At 46.5% G+C, this 14,491-nt stretch overlaps 1 protein-coding gene across 3 annotated transcripts in view; it reads right to left on the bottom strand.

The window, feature by feature from the left end:
* Positions 1-212: 212 nt before the first annotated feature.
* eml2 (EMAP like 2) overlaps positions 213-14,491 on the bottom strand; it is a 21,103-nt gene continuing 6,824 nt past the window's right edge. For 2 of the 3 annotated variants that reach the window (XM_070970059.1, XM_070970060.1), the window contains exons 3-22: positions 14,184-14,301; positions 13,790-13,891; positions 7,547-7,575; positions 6,986-7,115; positions 6,610-6,759; positions 5,785-5,854; positions 5,423-5,533; positions 5,231-5,326; positions 5,003-5,137; positions 4,813-4,912; positions 4,488-4,642; positions 4,061-4,186; positions 3,805-3,936; positions 3,598-3,665; positions 3,359-3,447; positions 3,178-3,275; positions 3,004-3,091; positions 2,754-2,849; positions 2,274-2,404; positions 213-1,793 (exon numbers count right to left, since the gene is read on the bottom strand). In XM_070970059.1, coding sequence (XP_070826160.1) covers positions 1,668-1,793; positions 2,274-2,404; positions 2,754-2,849; positions 3,004-3,091; positions 3,178-3,275; positions 3,359-3,447; positions 3,598-3,665; positions 3,805-3,936; positions 4,061-4,186; positions 4,488-4,642; positions 4,813-4,912; positions 5,003-5,137; positions 5,231-5,326; positions 5,423-5,533; positions 5,785-5,854; positions 6,610-6,759; positions 6,986-7,115; positions 7,547-7,575; positions 13,790-13,891; positions 14,184-14,301 — 2,150 coding nt within the window. In that variant the 3' untranslated portion in view covers positions 213-1,667. Of the gene's footprint in view, positions 1,794-2,273; positions 2,405-2,753; positions 2,850-3,003; positions 3,092-3,177; positions 3,276-3,358; positions 3,448-3,597; positions 3,666-3,804; positions 3,937-4,060; positions 4,187-4,487; positions 4,643-4,812; positions 4,913-5,002; positions 5,138-5,230; positions 5,327-5,422; positions 5,534-5,784; positions 5,855-6,609; positions 6,760-6,985; positions 7,116-7,546; positions 7,576-12,592; positions 12,692-13,789; positions 13,892-14,183; positions 14,302-14,491 lie in introns of those variants that run through there. The other variant, XM_070970061.1, reaches the window with a different exon arrangement.

Raw genomic sequence — 14,491 nt, 5'->3', positions numbered from 1 at the left:
CGCCTCTGTTTACCACGCACCCACCCAGACTACCCTGAGCGACCTGGGTATTTCAACCAGCAACCTTTGGCCACAAACTGACCATCGCACACGTATTGACTGTCAATAGATCACACAACTGTCACCACAACATCCTCCCCTCACGGGGGAGGGCACCTGTTTTTTGTACCTTTTCCCACCAATTTAAAAAAAGAAAAAGAGCCTCCGCTGAGTGGTACCTGGGTAAAAACTTTATTAACAAAACAGAAGGCAAAGCACAGCTCAAGCTCACTTCCACAGCACGGCAGCCTACAGTACCCTCTGTCATCGCTAAAAGTGCCACGAGAATAATATAACATCCATCATTACAGTTAATTCTTAAATAACACAGCCACTCGGATATACTGCATAATACATATATTTACTTTATAGACCTTTGCGACATACACAGCATCTACAGGAGGAGGGCGGCCTCAGTCATGCTCATTCTCTTGCACTGTAATGCCATCTAGTGCCCTCTCAGCAGAGTTACAGTAGTAGTAGCAGTACAATCAGGAGCCCAGGAGGGAGGGAGGGGGCGAAATGAGAGGCGAAACAGCCACTTTGTACCGTTCAGAGTCTCCAGCAACAGCCTGTAACACTTACAAACAATCCGCACTTTAAGAGCTTGGAAATCAGGAAAAGTGGAAGCTGACAAGGCAGTGGGGTTGGATGGAGGGGAACACCACCCATTTTAGGGATTCTGACAGTCCTCCTGTGAGCGTCTGTTAGTTTGTCCAAACAAAGTCTTAAAGCCTGAAGCTGATGGAGGAACACTGACTCGCATCTTGACGAGGTTACATTCTGTTTTTCTACATCCCTGCTCCACTTCGAAGCTTTATCTGTCACTTCTGGCTAATCAGGGGCGCAGAGTTACATTTTACCTGATATTTCTAATAATGAACACTTTACATCAGCTCAGCATTTCGCCGCTGGTTTAAAGAAACTTCAGTTTATTTTTTTCTTCATTTTCAAGAATCCATTGGCTTCCATGCATTCAGAATGATATGAAAGTATTTCAGATGTGTAATCAGTTACACTGTCACTCTTTACTGAAATGAAGGGACGCCAGTAGCTGCTTGAAATGGGAGGAAAAAGTCCAACGTTAAACCCTAAAATATAAATCTAACTCACTATAACTACATGCACTCAAAACTGTAAAGTATGCAGCACAGATTTGTATTTAAGGAACTTTCTGACACATTTGTCCTTTAAAATAGGTGGAATTCCCATTAAAGGGGGTTAGAGAAACACAGTTTAGGCACAGTTAGTACTAACGCTAAAACCACAGGTTTACTGTGTGGTCACCACCTGCAGCTTCCAGCTGGGTTAGTGTTGCAGTAGTTGGATTTTTTGGGACCTGTTAGGATTCACTTCCTGCATGGCAACAAGTCATTTTCTCTACATTCTATTACAAACAGCAGGACACTAAATAATATGTCATTTATTACAAGGATACTCATCTCATCTGACATCAGCGGGTCGGTCATGTTGCGTTTATGTGTGTGGTTTTTTTAAATTTATTTCCAGTAGGCACAGAGGAGATGCTGCCCCCTGGTGGCAGGAGGATAAAACAGTGAAAAGGTGGGGGTCAGAGGGGACAACGGTCCCTGACTGTGGGGATCAGAGGGGAGGATGGCATGCGACGCCTAGGCGACCACCCACTGCAGGATGCTGGTGTCTTTCCCGCCGGTGGAGATCAGGTGACCGTCATCGTGCAGGAAGGCAACATTGGTCACGTGACTGCTGTGGCCACCGTACTCGTGGCTCGGAGCCTGTACATGTGAGCAGGGCAGAGGGAGGAAGTGAAACGCAGTAATTATAGACATAATCAACTGTAACTTGCTCTTGAGTCACAGAATGTGTGTTTCATTCTGAGAAAATTGAAAACAAAATCAACTTAAGTATTTACAGCTTCTGCGCTAATGACAGCCAGCTTGTCTCAACGGACAATTAAGTTTACAGCTGCAGTTTAAATGGCTCTGGCTGAAAGCTTGAACCTGTAAACCTAAACCTGAGTGTTTGTGAGCACAAAATAAACACCTGGTAAAACATCATAGGTCCACAACGAAAGCCGTGCGGCTCTTTTCTTTTTCTGCTGAGCTTTCATTATGTTTCAGTGTTCGTTAGCACTTAATGACGGCGTGAGTGGCTGCTGGGCTCTGAGAGTGTGCAGAGCAGGGCAAAGTTCAAAAAGCAGACAAGCGGTGAGCTGTTGACGCTGACGCTGATGTGCTGTGTGTGACATGACTGACCCTTGGTTGAGAGCAGGGGAAGGAGAACAAGTGCACTTTGCCAAAGTCATCAGCAGAGGCCAGCAGGGAGCCGTCATGTGACCTGCACACAGCGTTGATGTCTGTGCCGTCTGCTCCGTCTGGCCAAATTCCTGAGAGAGAGAGTTAGACGCACGCACACACACACACATGCACAGAGCAACAGCGTGAGAGTCAGTCAAAGGTTGAGACAGCAGTCGAACATTCAGATTCACTTCATGTTCTGTGTCAGGATGCATCAACATGTGAAACGCTGCGCGGCGGTTTGATCAAAGGTCAATCTGGACGTTTCTCCACCAACAGAACTGAAAAGTCAGAGCGCAGAGGAGGAGACAAAAACTGATTTCCAAGCAGCTGTGGGTGGATGCACAGAAAGACGGACTTCTGCAGGTTTTGCGGAGGCGTCGGATGTGAAATGGCAGAGATGATGCAAACGTCACTGCAGGACTTTTATCAACGTACCGAAGGTGTTGAAGCCCAGAGTGCAGGTGGAGGTGGCCCACTCCAGGTTGCGCACTGTGTCCATGTTGGTCACATGTTTACCACTGGATGCCTCCCCTGCAAGGACAAAAAATGGCATCAAGCTCTGTGATGTGTGCAACAAGTCACATTTTGTCTTGAAACAGCGAGCCAAGTTTAAATATTTGAGCAGGAATTCATATTTTGACTAAATTAAAGAGTAAGCTGGACAGAGAGGAGAAGGAGGACCTACAGAAGAGGATCTCGTAGTCTCCTGAGTTGGTGACGAGGTACTGGCTGTCTGCTGACCAGTCCAGATGGGTGACGAAGCTGGAGTGGCCCTGGGGAAAAGAGAGAGCATGACAGTTTTATTCCAGATGCTCATGAACTGTGAAAGGAGGTGGTTATTTGAGGAACGCATACTCACAGTACATTTCCCCACTCGGCTGTACTTTCGCCCATTCTCCGTCACAGCGTAGATGTAAACAAAGTTGTCATGGGAAGCAACAGCCAGGAAGTTACCGTCTGAAGGCACAAGGAGCCTGGAGTTAAGACAGTAATACAGCTGCAGCTGCTCTCTGCCTGTGAGTGAACAGGTGACGTTTTACCTGGAGAGTACTTGACGTTGGAAATGATCTCATTGCCGTCCGTGTGCATAGAAACAAGATCGCGCGTGTCGGTGTCCAGCACCAACCACCTGCAGCACACACACGTCAGAAATCCGTGAAAAATGCTCGACACAAGTTCACCGAAGTCAAGATTATGTCTCTTAAATCGAGCAGAAACGACAAAACAAGTCGAAGAACGTTTGCATGTTTTCAGCCTATAAATCTAAAGAGAGACCAACCTTCCAGTCATGGTCCCCACAGCCAGAACGGCCCCGCTGGGATGGAAACCGGCAGACCTCCCTGGATCCTGGAGCGCAGGACGGAGCAGAGAAGACAGATTACTTAATCTAATTTACGACTTGTATTATTAACGACTGAATTGCAAAATCTTTTGCCGGTGCTTCACATCCTGATGTTAATCACAGTTAACGTTCAAGACCAGTCACCTCGATGGTCTTGCTCCAGAGGGGCTGATGGGAGTTGGTGTCCCAGAGGTGAACCTGTCTGTCCTGGGAGCAGGTGACAAACTGCTCCATGGAGGGATGGATGTCCAGACCCCACAGCTCATCTGTGTGACCCTGAAACACATCTTATTTAACACACCTGCGGCTGATGTGCGCACGAGGTATTCGCAACAAAATGACGTGCTCGTCTTAAACCAGAAACATGCGTGTGTGTGCGTGTGTGTGCGTGTGTGTATACCTGTACAATAGGAGTTAACGTGTCGGGGAAGGCAGCTCTGATGATGGCGTTCTTGGTGGTTCCTACGAAGAGTTCTCCAGGTTTGCCTTCAGCCAGAGCCCGAACAGGACCGAAGGACTCGCCCACCTGAACACACACACACACACACACACACACACACACACACACACACACCCACACCCACACACACACACACGCAGCACAGACTGAAAGAAAGCTTGTGTGTTCCTGTTAAAGCATCTCACACACTCTCAAGACAGAGCTCAAAGCTGTTCAGACTTACAAAACTCAGTTACTGCAGCTGTAAATGTGTTTTTAACAGTTGGTGGGTTTTTATCTGTGTCCTCCTCTAATGGACCCTGCAGGGATTGACGGGACAGAAAGGAACTTGTCCTTTACTGCTCACAGGACACTCCACTTGTCTCACCTCCATCTCTGCCTGTTTCCTGTAGTCGTGGCCCCACAGCACCACCTTGCGGTCCTTCCCTCCTCCAGACACCATGGTGCCATCCTTCAGAACACACACGGAGAAAATCCCGCCCTCGTGGGCCCCCGACACCTGCTGAGTGATGCGATTACCGCCTGTCAATCAGAGCAAACAGGAAGTGAGACTCAAACAGAGGACAGCCTGTCTCTGATGGATCAAATGAAAGCTGTACATTATTGTTGCTGCGCTAACACGTCCACACTTCAGTGAAGCAGTCTCTCAGTGTTTATTTAGAGATTCAGGTTTAGATTTATTTATTTTCTACCTTTGGCCCAGACGTAGACGTTTCCACTGGAGTCTCCTGTGATGGCGTCTCCATTCTCAGCAAATGCCACACACAACACGTACTTTGGCTTCTCGTGTTTCTAGAAAGAGAGAGATTGTGGGATTTATGAAATAACATGCAGAGTATTTTCTCTGGAGGGTAGCGTGGTGCGTGTTTGAAGCGGCTGTACCTCGAACAGGCCCTGCTTCTTGGTGAGAGTGTTGCCCTCCATGGTCCAGAAGTTGATGTGAGATTTGCCACAAGTGACGATCAGGTTGGGATCCATGGGATGAAAGACAGCAGCCAGCACAGAGTCATTGGAGCACTGCAGAGACAGGAGACACGTGTCTCTACCCGATTCATTCATACACAGCTGTACGAGCAGCATCAGCACCGGAGGGTCGTGGGGTCAGGGTACCTTGACGTCAGCCAGCTGCTTCTCCTTCTGCCAGTTCCAGACCGACAGGATGTGATCGTTGGCATCGTCCACAGCGCAGAGGAAGGTGCCGCCGTTCTGAGAGAGAAGCAAAGAGTTCGATCTCCATCAAGCAAAAAGACGAAATCTATTAACCGAACTCTGAAACTCTGCAGGATGTGAAACTCGGCTTACCGACTTGGAGAAAGCCACGCAGGTGACCGCTCTGTCGAACACTCCCATGCCGATCACATGGAGCGTGTTGAGGCTCACAGAGTCCCAAACGCGAACATGAGGAGACAGCAGCTGAAGAGACACACAAAGAAGCAGCGCGTCCAACAAACTCACTTCATATGCAGAAGCAAAAATGTGGGATGAGGTAAAAAGAGGAACTGGTGAAAGAGTTTAACTGTTGTTTTCTTCCTGTTTACAGCCATTAAAACGTAAATGTTGTGCTATTAGCCTTTTTAATTCCTGCTTTAAAGTAAACTGTCAGTGTGCAGCAGTCAGCGAAACAGAGACGCTCTGTGAGGATGTCAGCGTGGTTTCCACAGTACCTTTCCATCTTTAGAGTTTCCAGCCACTTGGCCCGTCGCGATGGTCACCATGTCCGGATGCACGCTCAGGCTGAGAGAAGGAAATAGAAATGATGACTTGAGTGAGTCAAACAGCTGATTCAGATCCAGACACGGTGAGAGTAAACGCATCACTTTGAAAATATAGACACATTTTCAGGATTTGTTCTTAACACAGGTGAAGAAGCATTTTACTTAAATTAGACTTTTTGCCACCTTTACATGTACTTCAGTGAATCAAGCAGTCCTGGAGTACTACTGGAGTAATACTTGAGTATATGGGAAGTGTCAATAGTTACAAAAGTGTAGTGACTTAAAGAATTGAATTTCTAATACTTGGTATTTATCGCAACACAAATCATTGTGTTCATCGCACTAATTTTGTGTTTCTAAAATCAAAAAACGACATAAAAACCACAGTAATTAACACAGGACTCTTCATGGCGAGAAGCAGATGAGAGCTCGGTATAACACTGTGGGAGAGGTGAACATGAATGTCTCCCTGTAGAGATGAGTAGCTTTCCCAGCATGCCTTGGGGGGATTCAGTTTGTTTACATCCCAGCGGCTCCAGTCACAGAGCTCACTCAGGAAGTCAACTACTGCTCATTAAGTAAAAGACGCTTTGGTCTCTCTCGTCTTTGTCTTGGTGACAATATTTGAGTTTCAGGTTTGACTGAATAACAGAAGCACAGAATCATTTCAGCAGATGTACACTGTTTGTGTATTATTCTACACGTGTACTGCAAACAGTACTACAGTCTGATCACAGAGGATACACACACGAGAAAAAACTGCTGCTTTCTCACCATTTGACATCGTCGTTGTGGCCCAGGTAGTGTCTCTGCTGCTGCTCCTCGGTGTTGTACAGCACCACCACCGAGGCGTTGAAGTAGACGATCTCTCCCGTGGGCAGCAGGTAGAGGTTGGAGCGGCAGTCACGCCCGCGGTAGCCGTACCTGGTCGACGCTTAAGTTAAAGGGAACAAGACGGGTGAAGCTGGACAGGACCAGAGCTTTTGAGGTCGAGGTGACTCACAGGGACCAAAATATGGACACCATGTCTGTGTTATGACTCAGTGTCACGTCATGCTGTGTCTTTGTCTCATGTCTCTCCCTCCGGAGGCTTCAGGGGAGCTGAAGAGGAGATGCCTCGTAACAGATCATAACTCGCTCTGAAGGATACACCCACTGCAGTTTGAGCTTGCGGTCAGGCAGCGCCGCCTTGTGGTCGAGGTTGTAGCTCTCCCTCTGCTGATCAGGGACGTGCATGGTGACAGGACGACCTCGGAGGAACATCCTCACGTAGCCGTCCTCTGGCGGGAAAGAAAGAATCAGAAGTCAAGACGCAATCCTGACAATCTGCAAGACGATGGACGGACAGACAGACAGAGCAAAGCTAGTTCATCAGTAACCTGGATTCTTCAGAAAAATCCAAATGTAACCTGGTGGTTTTTCAGCAGCAACAACAAATCATTTCTTACTACATATTCAGATGATCCAGTGCTATTAAGCTCTTTACTAATTCTATTAGATGTTCAATATTACCAAGGAGAAATATTTAACAGCTCAGAGTGACTAATAAAAATGATTCAAGAGGACTTCAAGGACTCCTGAAAGCTAATTGAGTTTCACACATCAGAGGCTGCTCGTCCTCTTCACAGCAAATTAAAGTGTGGCAGTAACGTGAGGCTGAGACATAATAACTAAGCCAGTCTAAGAGATACAAAGCATCCGTGAGGCTCACCTGCATTGAGGGTACATTCTTTGGATTTGCTGAAACAGAAAAAAAGAAAAATGAATGAAATGTCTCCTGTGAAGGTTGTTGCAGCATTCGCTCTGAAGATTCAGTCTTCAGTCAAATATATGCTCGTGTGTGCTTTGCAGAGCTCCTGAGACTTGGTCCCATGACATCAGACGCTCCTGAAAGACTGAATCATTTATTCTTTTCTCTATAAGGCTGCAACCCTTCACATAACTGGACGACAGGGACGTCTGTGGAGCAGCTGCAGAGCACCGAGTCAGCAAAAACACACAGGCCATGCGTCACATAACGAAGACATGGAGGACAGCTCCGTCCTCCTGCAAGTCTTCTTTGAGGTGCTGGACTCTGGAGGCAGCATTGAAGTCCCTGCTGCTTGGAAATATTGTTTTCATTGCAGCTCAGTTACATCAGGATGTTGATGTGTGCACTGTACAGTATGTGATTCATACGTAATGAACAGATAGTGGGGAGACGGTTTGTCTTTGATGAACAGAGAAAATGAATAAAGTCTTCAGTGTGACTGTGCACAGGCTTAAAAAGAGAAAAGTGTCTTTGATCAAGTCCGCAGACACAAAGTAAACAGAACTCTGTGATCTGTGTGATCGCTCGATGATCACATCAGTTAAACACACAGCGAACGCTCAGTCACACAGCGTGAAAGAGGAAGATCAGAGCGGGGACGAGAGAGGAAAGCGAGATGAAGAAGCAAATGTCACAAAGAAAAGCTGAACAATTAAATTCAGGATGACGAGTCAGTCGCTCTGCCAGAACCCATGAACAGACCTGTCAATCACAACCTGTCCCCGCCTCGTCAGTGCGCTTCTCCTGAATCAGCTGTGTGTCACCAGAAACGCCTGCTGAGCACTCACCCTACCCTATCAGCATGCTGTCAGCCAATCAGATGATCAGGATGCTGAAGCCCTGCCTCAGGTGACAGGTGGCTATCGCCCCGGCAGCAGCAGTAAAAGTGAGGCTCGATAAGATAAGGGGCATTGACAGCTCGTCTCTTCCTGCATGTCTGCTTCCATTCAGGACACAATGGACCGTTTGGGCTCTTCACATGATGAAATGACAAAGTGTGAGATCAAATTCAGACAGAAAACTGTGAAGGGTTCAGCGTAAACAGCCTGGACTGTGGAGACGGCTGCTGCTCGAATGGATGGAAACAAATCACCATTTCAAATATTCAAATAAATCAGCTTTACAGATTCTCAACGAGGAAGGACACAATCGACAGATTTTGCATCTCAAATGACACAATGAACACTGACTGGAAGCTTTTCCTATGACAACAAGGAAACTCAACAGGACTCCTTCAGGACCAGGATGAACCACGCGTCTGCTGTCCCTGACATTTGTTTAACAGGGAGTCACCTGAGAAAAGAAACGTCTCAGTGTCTCTCTGACGTGTAGTTATGAAGGTTTGTCTTCCCAAATCAACACAGGACACAGAAAGAAAAGAGCATGAAGATCACGACTAGCAAAGCATGTGCAGAAGATCAAAAGACGGACTGTAAGCAGGCGATTGTCCTGACTGGCGTCTGTTGTGTCTCTGGGCAGCTGGAGGCGACCAAGCAGGCTGTGGGCTCTTTAAAACAACCACATAAAGGCCCATTTGTCTCTTCAACTGTCTGTTTGTGTGTGTGCGCGGTCTGCCAGGAAGACGAGGCGTGGTCCGGGTCGAGCCAATGAGAGAACAAGATCGATTCAGAGCCAGTAATTAGTGCAGGGCATGCTGGGTAACTCCTGGCAGCCGGACAGGGCAAATAAGTGGATCTAAAAGCCGTGCAGAGGCAGCCCAGGCACCAGGTTTCCAGGGAGAGCGAACAAACAGAGCTCTCATCAGCATGCAGCTCTCAGTGTATTGTTGACCTTTCCTGGCTGCCTGCACTCTGAAAACACAATGAGGTTTTGTAAGAGCGAGGGGGGACTAATGAGCATCAGAGACCCTCCAGGGTCCCTCTGGAGAGCTAGCTTAAAACCCTCTTGTCTTTTAAGCTCCACAAAAAGTTTCTAACCTGTTGCATCCTGGCGAGAAAACGTACTTCTCTCAGCGCGGTCTGGAAAGACTCAACAGCCATTTGCTGCACTAATGTGCACAGAGATGACTTGGCAGGTGATTAGACAGCCTTCAACCAACGAGCAGAGACCGTAATCAGTGTGCTCTGTTTCTCCAAAGATGCTAACATGAACCCGTCCTGCCTCAGGTGTTCAAACCAGAGGAACAAGCAGATTTTACCAAAATGATTCAGCAAAGCAAAGAAAGAGGCCAGACAGACAAACAGGCTGAAAAACTTGTTTAACGTGTTTCCACCTTTTAGATTTCACGTTTGTGTTGAATCCGCATTAAATAAAATCAAATCCAGTGTTACAATAAACGGTTTCTCCAAGATCTTTTCAAGTTGGGACTTTTCGACGGTCAGCTCGCAGTCATGATTATTACAAGAGCAGTTATGAAGCTTTTCTGTAATCTTGTGTTAGCTTGTCTGTTAGCTTGTTGAAACATGATCGTTTCAGTGCTTTATGCTTGTTCTTCCACCTTGTTGGGACAACTGAAAACATTAGCTTTTATTAATGTTTGCTGTTCACTGTTTTTCATAAGTAGGATGAGGGTGCTTCATCCAGCTGGGAGAGCTGCAGCGATGGATGCTGTGGGAGATAAGTTTTCACGAAAAATGATGCTGCGGTCTGATGATGGGTCGCAGCCCCCTGAACTGTGGGAGCGGTCAGCTGTGAGTCCATTTCCTGCTCCATTATGACTAAAGTACTGCAGTGCTTCAGTTAATGGACACACAGACATCCCATCATCTCCACATCTTTACTCAACTCACAGAAAAACACGCTGAGAGGCTGAACTTTGTTATATATTCACATCGGAAAGAGAGAGATAATGAAAGAAAGAGAGCGAGCGAGGAGAAGGTTTCATCTTTTCCTCTGTCATGGCTTCAGTCTGACTGAGGGGATGTTGTTTATTCACTGTAAGTCAATTAGAAACACATAAGGAATCGTTTAAATAGAAAATTAAAAGCAACCACATGAGATTTCCATCTGGATCAAAGCTCTCTGCTCCATCAACAGATGGACAGCACGATAGAAATCTTTTCCTTATTCCTCGTGTTTGCATAGATCCAGATGTTTGCATAGATCCAGATGTTTGCATAGATCCAGTTACCCTTAATGTAACTTTAAATTGACTTAATATTGGATGAAGAGGACGGCAGTCGTAGCGATGTAATGATGTGTGTGTGCTGCATGTTCGGATCTTTCTCGTCCCTCGAGTGGAAATTTGATTGACTTTGGAGGGCGATAACACAGGCAACAACCTGCGTGCTGTTACACAGGAGGGCCAATCAATGCTGTCAGTGTTACTGCATGCTGGGCAGAATCGGGAATCGTAACATCAGTCCCACAGCTGCATCAGCCTCCTGTCTGCGGCCACAAATCTGCATCTTACAGGCTGCTCTAAAGGTCTAAGACAAGGTAACATCACATAAAACTACAGCAGGTGATGTGAGGCGGTTTGTTCCACGTAAACATATTGAACACACACAGATATCAATATCAGCCCCACCCAATACCACTTTACAGCAACACAGCAATAACGTCCAATGAGCAGGTAGGTGGAGGAGAAGCAACGTCAGCAGTTTGGAGATCTTTGAGGATAAAGTGATGACAAAAGTAAAGCAGCCTGCAGAGGAGAGGTGAAAGTAGCTCCTCCTTTAACGAGCAATTAGATCAAATATCTAAAACACAACGCAGAGTTAGCTAATGTTAGCAGCAGGCGGTAACACACCAGAAGCTCTCACTGTGGGTAGTTTTGTCATCTTCTGAGCGTATTGGAGGTATGAGATTCCCAGCCATCGCATCACAGAGGCCACATTACCAAACAGCCTCATGAGCTCACCGACAACCCCCCCGCTCACCGCTAGACGCTTGTGGAAAAGACCTGTTTGAGGCGTAAACCTGAAAAGTGACCTCCTGCTGCGACGGCGCCAAGACACAAACAAGTCCATCAAGAGATGCGTCACTGACACAGAACAAAAAGCAACCGCTGCATTGCAACTGTACTCGATCCGAGGTAAAGTCTGCGCGCGTGCGTGTGTGTGTGCGTGCATGTGTGTGCGCTGAGCATGTTTGAACTGGTAGTCCGTGGTATTAATGAGGAACCGTGTCTGCTGTCAGAATCAATGACAGAAACTGCTGAGCACAGTCCGACTGGCCTGCTGTCTCCTCGCATTCACTCATCCCAGATGTGTGTGTGTGTTTCATAACTGGACAGACATCTGACACGCTTGTTTGTTTCCACCGTCATGAGAAGCCTGAAGACAAAAGATCCACTAATGAGACTCAATGGTGCAAAGATTCATTCATGTGTGACGTAATGAGAGCCGTTAAGTAAGAAATGAGCAAACAAAAAGAACTTTTTCAGTCCTTTTGGTCTCAAAGTAACATGATTTAGTATCTGTTGTGTTTCCATCAGACCGTCTTGCCATTTGATCCTCTGACTGGCTCCTGTTACTCATGTATTCATGTTTCTACGCTGCGGCCCCTCCCTGCAGACACCCCCAGCCTGCAGAAGGGGAAACTAGCTGCAGTAAAAAGTTCGCGTGACAACAAACCTCAAACACAGCCCCTTCAGGATGTTGTGCAGCCAGAACCAATCAACAGACATTTTTTTTTTTATACTCTAAATAACCAAAAACTGAAGCTGGTGATGCCTGGATGCATTTTTTCAAACCACAGCGTTTCATTGTGCAACCTATAATCTGTTCAAGCATTATGCAAACAACACGACGGACTAGCTGGGTGTGACACAAACAGCACTTTCTGAGTTCATCCAGCTGACTTTAAACTCATCTTTAAAACTGCTGTTCTTCATTAAGTCATGCAAAGACTAAAGCTCCACACTTTCCTTCACAGCACGCATACGCTTCCTTCATTTCTGAGCTGTGAACCTGTAATCCACGAGCTTTATCAGGATATCCTCTCTGCTAATCGCTGACTGTCGAATGCAAAGCAGCTCTTTACCTGGATGATCTCTTCATGGCTGCAGGGTTTCCGTTAGAGTAACAGTGGTGAGCAGTCAGAGCGGTTCCTGTCCTGTCCAACAGCTACGGCAACACACACACTTCCTCCTTCACGCAGCAAACTTTTAGCTCAGCCTGTCATCCAATCAGAGCGCACTTCCTGACTGTGCAGACCCACCCCCTCTGCCCGGCAAACACACCCCCTTTTACCAAGAACTGTTGGAAATATGATCCATCAGCAGAAAGACAGGAGAGAGAGACAAGGGAAGGGAAGGAAAGAAAAGAAAAGAAAAGAAAAGAAAAGAAAAGAAAAGAAAAGAAAAGAAAAGAAAAGAAAAGAAAAGAAAGGAAGTTTAACTGTTCATGAGAGAGAAGAACAAAGCATTAAAACAGAAAAAAACAGTAGCACTGGGGATGAAATATGAAGAAAAACTGAAACTAATAACGAAAAGAAAAAAGAAGAATAGAAAATGTGTGTGAGACAAACGTCCTCCAGTTTGCTTACTGATGACCCACATGCTGTGACACGTGGACGCTTCACCGTCTGCAGGCTCCCAGCTGCAGCGTCGCACAGCCCGACGGGCCGTTAACGGCGAAATGTAACTCGTGGTGACATCCAGGACTTCCTACAGGCGAACAGGAAGTGCTGACTGTGGAAGTGCAGCAGCCTCAGATGATGAGGAGGCACATCAGATGACACTAACGATGATGATGATGTGCAGAATTCATCCGTCACTCCTCTCAAAAACCCACTCTGGATAATTAACTTCCTGAATGTGCTTTAAAAACTTCAGAAACTCTCAACCATCAGTTCTCGGAGCATCAGCAGTGACCGCTCTGAGGGCTGTAAATGGCAGAAACATGAAGTATAAAGATGCACAAGTGCAAATCAAAGTAAAGGAAGTAACTGCTCATATAAACAAATAAGATGCAAATATAAGAGATGATCTCATTTATAATGATCTCACATAAAGCAATAAAAGAAGAAACAAATAGAAGTGCGACATATAGCACTTATAATGAAATAGTATGTTGACGTCAGACATATTTTCCAGAAGCTTTAAGCGGCTGGCGGCTGGGCGACCTCACCACTAGATGCCATTAAGTCCTACACGCTGCACCTTTAAGTGGTTTTGCTGTAAGCAAGCAGCCTCTTCGCTGCCACACAGTGTGTTCAGACTGACTGCGGTCGGTGTACCTTTTGCCTCCGGAGGAGCTGCTGGAGGAGGTGGTTCGACTCCGACTCTCTGCTCCCATCTCCCTCCTCACCAGGGTGAGACGCTCTGTGGACATACTCTTCCTGAAGGAGAGGAGAGGAAAAACTGAGCTCAGTGTTCTGACGCGTGAAACTTATCTTTCAGTTCACTCCCGGTTCATTCCCCTGGATGGACGGGGGTCTTAGAAACGAAACCAGGGGGACAAATAAGATAAGTGAAGGAATGTGGGAGGTTGAACAGATAAAACAGATAAATAAATTCATTAAAGTCAGAAAATCACATTTTTTTTCTGTTTCTTTTCGTAGGATTTATAAAAAACTGCATCACTCTTTCACCACGTTCACTCTCATTTCTTGTCTTTCACGTTTCGTGTACCTCTTAATAGACTGCAGCACCTCCTTCTTCGGAGAGGAAGGGGAGGAGAGGAGGCGTTTCTGTTGAACGTAGCCGTTACTCAGAGGTCTGGAGGGAAGAGCCTGCAGGAGCTGACGCACTGAAAGGTAATAAATGATCACAAGGTTCAGCAAAAGAGGAAGTGACGAGGTTTGAGAGCCGCTTATCTAAACTACATCTGACACAGTTTCTTTGTACTGCGTGTGAGGTAATGTTGTCCTTGTACTCTGTGACAGTATGTGCAGTAAAACTTTGATTCCCAGGTGTCTGCCTGACAACATGCAGCACAC

The sequence above is a fragment of the Chaetodon trifascialis genome, chromosome 9 (assembly GCF_039877785.1).
Source record: "Chaetodon trifascialis isolate fChaTrf1 chromosome 9, fChaTrf1.hap1, whole genome shotgun sequence".
NCBI classification, from domain to species: domain Eukaryota; kingdom Metazoa; phylum Chordata; class Actinopteri; order Chaetodontiformes; family Chaetodontidae; genus Chaetodon; species Chaetodon trifascialis.
The sequence above is the reverse complement of the archived record's forward strand: the minus strand, read 5'-3'. Positions and strand labels throughout refer to the sequence as shown.